The sequence below is a fragment of the Orycteropus afer genome, unplaced genomic scaffold, assembly GCF_000298275.1.
Source record: "Orycteropus afer afer isolate SDZICR_OR568_19922 unplaced genomic scaffold, OryAfe1.0 scaffold00014, whole genome shotgun sequence".
In the NCBI taxonomy this organism is placed as follows: domain Eukaryota; kingdom Metazoa; phylum Chordata; class Mammalia; order Tubulidentata; family Orycteropodidae; genus Orycteropus; species Orycteropus afer.
Window position 1 is genome coordinate 6,856,313 of NW_006921601.1, and position 7,388 is coordinate 6,863,700.

A 7,388-nucleotide genomic window follows, 5' to 3' on the forward strand; every position below is an offset into this window, starting at 1 on the left:
CATGTTTGGCCTTGCAGTAATAGGCCTTGGGTTACTGCTGGTAATCCTGTCTTCCTCTTGTGAGATTAGAGGAGGTCAGAACATGTGGCCTCCTTGCCGTTTTTGCACCTATCTATAAGCTTTTTGCCTAGATTGCCCTTTCTTTTTCCCGTACTCTATATCTCGTAATTTCTTTTGTTCCTTTTTTAAAAATGTCTACTGAGTCCTCTAAACTGTCTCAGAGACTTATTCTAGCTGTCCAGTCTTCAATCATTAACTATTTCATTGAATTGGTACTTAGTTTATGGCATGTTTTTCATGCTGTAATTTGGTTCTGATTCCCAAACTAGATTTTAAGCTCACTGAGATGAAGAAACATTATTTTCTATGCTTTCTATGTCTCTCCCACTTTATTCTTCACCTTATCTCCCAAATTATCCTCATGCTATTCCTCTTTCTTTGAAGAAAGTTTGTTTCCTGACACACCTACCAAATGTCTTCACTATGAACTTACAATTATCATTATTTCAGAAACAGGTTTATAAACACCCAAAAGACTTAAGAATATAAAATTAAATGAAAAATTTATGTTAAGTATCAGGTCTGTTCCGCCGCCCCGAAAAGCAGTATCGTATCTACCATATTTTACTGATTACTTAAAAAAACAAACAAACAAACAAACAAAACACAAACAACTAGAAGCACACTGTCTAGCTGAATAAATCTAGGAACATGTTATCAAAAGTTTAATGCCAAATTTTCCTTATGATTACTGACTACATTACTGTATCTTGGAAAGATAGCAGAGCCAGTATTTTTAAAGTTGCACAATTATACTCTGGGTGGTGTGTGTCCCTTGGTTCTTCCTCTTTAGGCTTCCAAATAATGTGTCATAGTATATTTGCTATGAAGTACTTCACCCCAAATGAGAATTAAACCATCTATTTTTGAAGTGATGAAATGATCCAAAAATAAAAGAAAAACACATTTTTCAAAAAGCACATAGCTAAATAGTTCATGCCAAAAATGTGAACCACCTCACTGATAACCAAGAAAAAAACATCTATGGGTAGTTTTTGTTTTCAAAGTCTACCTCACTGTTTGTATACCTTCTTTACGACTAAGCACCTGAATATTAACTTTCTGTTTCCAGCACAGAAAATCTGCCTAATTTTGACTAGAATCTAGCACCAAATTGCAATTATACAGAAACCAGAATTTTCACAACCTACTTTCATTTTCAAAACCTTGAAAAAAAAATCCTATGAAGCTTAGTAGTTTTTTATAAGTATATTGTAAAAACTAATAAATTATCATTTGTGTCCATTTAAAATAGCAAATGAGGATAAGTAACTGAGCTAAAAAAGAAAAATAGTATTTTAAAATACTGATTCAAATATGGAAGAACCCAGATCTTAGTTTCTAAATATTTTATCCACTCAAAGGAGCCAGGGATTCTTGGAGAAATAGTTGATTTCAAGGTTGAAGCAGGAAAGAAACAGATGAGCCTAGATCCACTTGTGATCACAGAAGTAAAAAAGTGCTTAAAATGGGACAGAGGAGGAATAGCAACTACAGAGTGGAGAAACCTGACCAGCTTATCAAAATAACACCATCAGTGACAGGCAGATAGACATCATGTACTCCCACCATGTACAACCCTAGAAGGGCACCTTAAAAGGAATTTATTTAGGCAGTATCCCATCTCTGATGCAATATTCCAACATCATTCTCAAATGATGAGAAATATCAGAAAAACACAAAATAAAAAACACTCTATTAAAAGGGAGGTCCGCATTAGTTAAAAATGTCAATGTCAAGACAAAGAAAGACTGAGTGACTCTTACAAATGACAAAAGAGAAATGACAATTAAATGCAATACAAGATCCTAGACTGGATCCTGTACTGGAGAGGAGGGAAAACAAAACACTACAAAGGACATTATTAGGTCAACTGACAAAACTGGAATATAAATGACAGGTTAGATAAAAATGTTTATCAATGCTAAATTTTCTCAGGTTGATAACTGTACTGCTTATTTAAGAGATGGTAGAAAATACACATTGAAGAATTTAGAGTAAAGGGAGATAATGAATACGAGCTACCTTTAAGCTGTTCAACAAATAATTTATAATAAATTAAGCAAATGGGGGAAAATGTTAATAATTGGTAAATATGGGTCAAGTATATATGGATGTTCTTTACACTATTTCTGCAACTTTTCCATAAGTGTGAAATTATTTCCAAATAAAAAGAATGAAAGACTACTCAAGAATAATTAGGACCTCTTTATACACACTTCCTATACTATCTTCTTCCTTTCTTTTTTCTTTTAACTTTATATTGTGATTTGAGTGAAAGCATACCGAACAAATTGGTTTTCCATTCAATAGTCCACACACATTTTGTTTCCAGACATTGTTTGCAATCCTCACAATGTAACAGCACTCCTTCCACATCCTCTCTTTGTTTACCATTTCTCTTCATCTTTCTTTCCCATCCTCTGGCACCTTCTGAGCTTTCTCTCTCTGGGAAAATGCTGACCTTTTGATCTCATATGGTTGACTGCTCCAAGGAGTACACCTCTCTGGTATTAGTGCTCATTGTATAGGCCTGTCTACTGTTTGGCTGAAAGGTGAGCCGCATAGTTGAGGCTTCCAGGCTTTAAGGGTGTCTAAGTGAGAAAGTTCTGGAGGTTCCACCAGTCTCTATCAGATCAATAAGCCAAGCCTGGTCATTTTTTATGATTCTGAATTTTGTTTCAAATTTTTCTCTCACTCTATCCAGGACTACCTATTATGATCCCTTTCAGAGAGGTCAGCGGTGATAGTGGGGTACCATCTACTTCTTCTGGCCTGCTATACTTTCTTAATGTATTATCTTTCTATCAGTTTCTTTTAGGGGGAGAATGGTGGAAAGTGAAGAAGAGAGGAGGTAGAATCTAATAATCACAGTTAGTTCCATTAGGCAATTCTTGGGAGTTATGAAGAGGTACTCCCAAGAATAATGGCCAGACTTCATCTCACTCACTTTGGTCATGTTGTCAGAAGGGGCCATTCCCTGGAAAAGGATATGCTTGGTAAAGTAGAGGGTCAGCGAACAAGGGGACGGCCCTCAACGAGATGGGTTAACACAGCGGCTGCAACGATAGGCTCAGGTATAGCAAAGATTGTGAGACTGGCTGGCATGGAACCGGGCAGTGTTTTGTTCTGTTGTATGTATGGTCACTATGAGTCGGAGATGACTCGACGGCACCTAACAACAACCACACCCAACAATATGCAAATAAGAGAAAATACTGCATATTCAGCATTAACTTAAATTCTGACAATCAACATAGAAACGAAAGGTCACCTAAATGAGACAGAGTGACTCTCAGGCTGGAGTACAACAATTTATTTAGAATGAATTGATCAAAATAGCAATTTAGCAAGCTGTTTGTTGGCAGCATCAGCCCACAAGCTATTAGGGCAAAGAAGACTACAATCACTGACTTCTAGTTTTCTGTTTCCACTGACAAGATATGCCTAATTTCAAACAGAAGAAATAGGCTCTGTTGGTCTGATAGTCACTAAATACTTGATATCAAATATTCCTTAGTTTTATTCCATGACCAGATCCATGTGATTTTTATATAGCTTCCCACAAAGATCTGACAATAAAAATAGAATGTGCTGATAATGCAGATAATGTATATTTTGATCTATGTGGCCTTTTTGCTTATCACTGTAATTAATAAATTAGCACGCTGGTTTTAATCTCTAATGAGGTTGGAATAATGTGAGTCTATACCAAGAAAGGTGATTTGTCTCCTCTTTATTGACAAAATTAGATTTCTTGGTGCAGAAAATTCCAATCTTGGTGTTTAATTAAAAAAACAAACAAACAAGGAAAAACAACCAAACTCATTGCCATTGAGTCAGGTCTGACTCATAGCAACCCCTCCTTGGGTTTCCGAGGGGGTATCGCTACAAATGTAGATTGCCCAACCTTCTTTCCAAGGAGTGGCTGGTGGGTTTGAACTGCCAGCCTTCTGGTTAGTAGTCAAATGTCTTAGGCACTACACCACCAGAGCTCCCTAGAATTTAATAAAGGTAATTTTTTAAAAAATATTCTTTTATGAGGCCATTTTAGAAAGCAAGCCATGCTTTCTCCCGGTGGTGAGACTCATTCACCAGCATGTAGCAGGCACTGCAGATTAGCTCATTCAACATCTTCCCAATTCCTTTATTGCTTTATTGCTTGCAGAACACCCCCGCCCCCTGCACACACACACACACACACACACACAAAAAAACACTACATTTTTCTGATTATCTTGAAGAGGGGTATATTCTGCAAGCAACCTGATTTCTACCAAACATTGTGAGGCTTAACAGCAGACGTAAACAACGTGAGGTAAGTGGCTGGACATACGAGGTCAGAGTTTCCTAAGTGTCAAGTGGTAGAAGGCAGACAAGGTGAGTTACCTGCTAGAACAATCCCAAGCTGAGCTGTGCCTATCTAGTTTCCAAACTTGGTTCCCTTCCTGCTCCTGCCTTGTAATTCAGTAAGTTGTCCCATATGCTGTCACAAATCCTATTAACTTAAATTACACAAAGTAGACCCAGTTATCTGAAACTAAGAATCTATAGTTCTAACCTATGAATTTTGCTCTGATCATGCTAATAATACTGCCACTACTAAGAAGCTACTTTTTATTTGGGTAATTAAACAATAAATTCAAGCATTATGATAGTAATTTACATACATTCTGATTAAACGCTCTATGTTCTGTGCAAGACCTCCTGGGAAAAGGACTGACAGGGAAAGTCACAGGTTCACAACAAGAGGAAACTAATCTTAACAAACCCAATTCATAGGTATGTTATAAATTAAGTAAATATTCAGATTACAATAAATATTTTTAAAGGGAACCATTAAAACTGGACAGTAACTTTACCTTATCGTTCTCAAATCCGTACAGTCATATCTGACTCATAGCAACCCCTCCTTGGGTTTCCGAGGCAGTATCACTGTGGAAGTAGATTGCCCAAACTTCCTTCTGAGGAGTGCGGGTGGGTCTGAACCGTCAGCCTTCTAGTTAGCAGTCAAATGCCTTAGGCACTACGCTACCAGAGCTCCTAATGTTATATCTTATACTTTTTAAAGTAATCCATAAAACTTAAACTTGTAGTTCTAACAAAAAGACATACAGGGCATTTTTAAAAAGACTCCTAAATGTTGTCCCTTTGCCTATACTTAGGCTAAGAGTAGTCATACCTGGAGATTGATCTCTGCCTCATAGAAGGTTAGGCATGAGCAGTAATGCCGATCTGAGTCAATATCTGTGAGGACCACCACAAAGAACGTTGGCTGCTTCCTCTCTCTGGACAGCTGCCACCCGCCAGGCTGACAAAACTAAATGGGAAAGAGAAAAAAAGTATCAGGATTTAAAAGTATAATGAAAATTTAATATTCATTTATCTCTAAAAAATGTTAAACGTTCCCCCATTTAAAAAAAAAAAAATTATAGCTCGTGTGGAATGTCACTTCAGTCAATATAAGGTATTTTCACATAGAGATTGCTAAAGCCAAGCACTTTCAATGATGTGAATATACAATTTATGAGGACAGCCTAGATTTCCCACAGATGCCACTCATTCTGAGAGTAAGACTGGCAACACCAAAATGAAGGACTTCTCCCCCTCTATGAGAACAAATCATGGTATGAAACAGGCTGAAGATAAAGTTCAAGGTATCTATTAACTGATGGAAAACAGAATTGTTTAAAATCTTTCTCATGAATCTAAGAATCTTTAATTCAGTGCAGGGAAAAAGATAATCCTGATTAGCAATACTGCTCTTGAGAAATGGAACAGAAATAGAAATGAGCTCACCAATACAGCAGCTCTCTATGCCAAATCATCTTTTGCTACCCTGCTTAATAACCGTAATCCTGAGCAATCTATTTAACCCCTTGATGCCTCCATTTCCTCATCCATAAAAAGCAAAATATTAGCACCTACCTGATAGTAAGGTAGCTTAACGGGGAAGCACAGATAAGTTAACAGATGCAAAGTGCTCTTACCACATAGTTAAAACCAAACAAAAACCAAACCCACTTCCATCAAATTGATTCTGACTCTTCACAATCCTACAGGACAGAGCAGAACTGCCCTACAAGTTTTCCAAAGCTGTAAATTTTTACAAAAGCAGACTGTCTCATCTTTCTCCAGCAGTGCGTCTGGTGGGTTCGAACCACTGACCTTTTGGTTAGTAGCCATGTGCTTTAACCACTGTGCCACCAGAGCACATAGTTAGGTATCTGTAAACGTTAGCTATTACAATTATTAATCCCATTGATCCAACCCCAGTATTTATCATCATCTCTTTGAACTTGCTTTTCCCCTTCTGTTTTGACCATTTACTGCCTCATTTCTCCTTCACATCAATCTAGAGAGACGTCAGAAAAGTATGATGTAGATGATTTCTGCATTTGGAGAGAGATTTAATTATGTTCACAGCTTCTCCACAAAATTAAAAATTTCTACCAGATGCATTTCCTTAAGCAGATATCATAAGGAATACATGAAGAAATAACACGAAAAACTTATATAATCTGATTAGCAAATAAGGGAAAATACTTCTCTCTACTAGATTTTTGTTTTAAAATAGTAATTTGTTTAACAAATATTTTTTGATCACTTAAATACTCATGTATTCTGTGACACCACTCTGAAACTCCCTTGTTTTCCTATCCCACTCCATACCAAGGAATTGAATAGTTCCTCTCCTGTGCTACAAACAACTTTTACACAGTTATATTACAATAAAATAAACATAATAATAATAATATGTTCCTCCTATAAATTTCCTTAGAATTTCTTATTTATTCTATTAATCTGGTACAGAAAAGCTGACTTGTCATTTTCTTTCTCTTTAGCTGTGTATTTCTGTCTTAACAATCCATCTATACGAAGTTCCTTGTCATTATATTTTAGGCTTATTTGTGGCCACCACAATAATTATTCTTGGTTGAATAAGCCTCCTCCCTCCCCTCACTTAATTATGCTCATGGGGAACCTGAGGCATTTTAAAAAACAACAAGAGGCTGTTGTTCAAACAGAACAAGGGTATACTGCATGGTTTAAAAGAGGAAGGCTGTGCATCAGGGTTGCATCCTTTCACCATACTTATTCAAACTGTATGCTAAGCAAATAATCTGAGAGGCTGGACTCTATGAAGAATGCAGCATCAGGATTGGAGGAAGACTCATTAACAACCTGCAATATGCAGATGACACAACCTTTCTTGCTCAAAGTGTGAAGAGGACTTGAAACACTTACTGACAAAGATTAAAGACTACAGTCTGCAGTATGGATTACACCTCAATATAAAGAAAACAAAAATCCTCACAAATGGACCA

General features: G+C 36.7%; 1 protein-coding gene across 1 annotated transcript in view; it reads right to left on the bottom strand.

Annotated features, from left to right (window-relative positions):
- Positions 1 to 7,388, bottom strand: part of SBF2 (SET binding factor 2) — a 636,061-nt gene that overhangs the window by 353,421 nt on the left and 275,252 nt on the right. Inside the window, exon 3 of the mRNA XM_042783055.1 lies at positions 5,243 to 5,380. Coding sequence (XP_042638989.1) covers positions 5,243 to 5,380 — 138 coding nt within the window. The remainder of the gene's footprint in view (positions 1 to 5,242; positions 5,381 to 7,388) is intronic.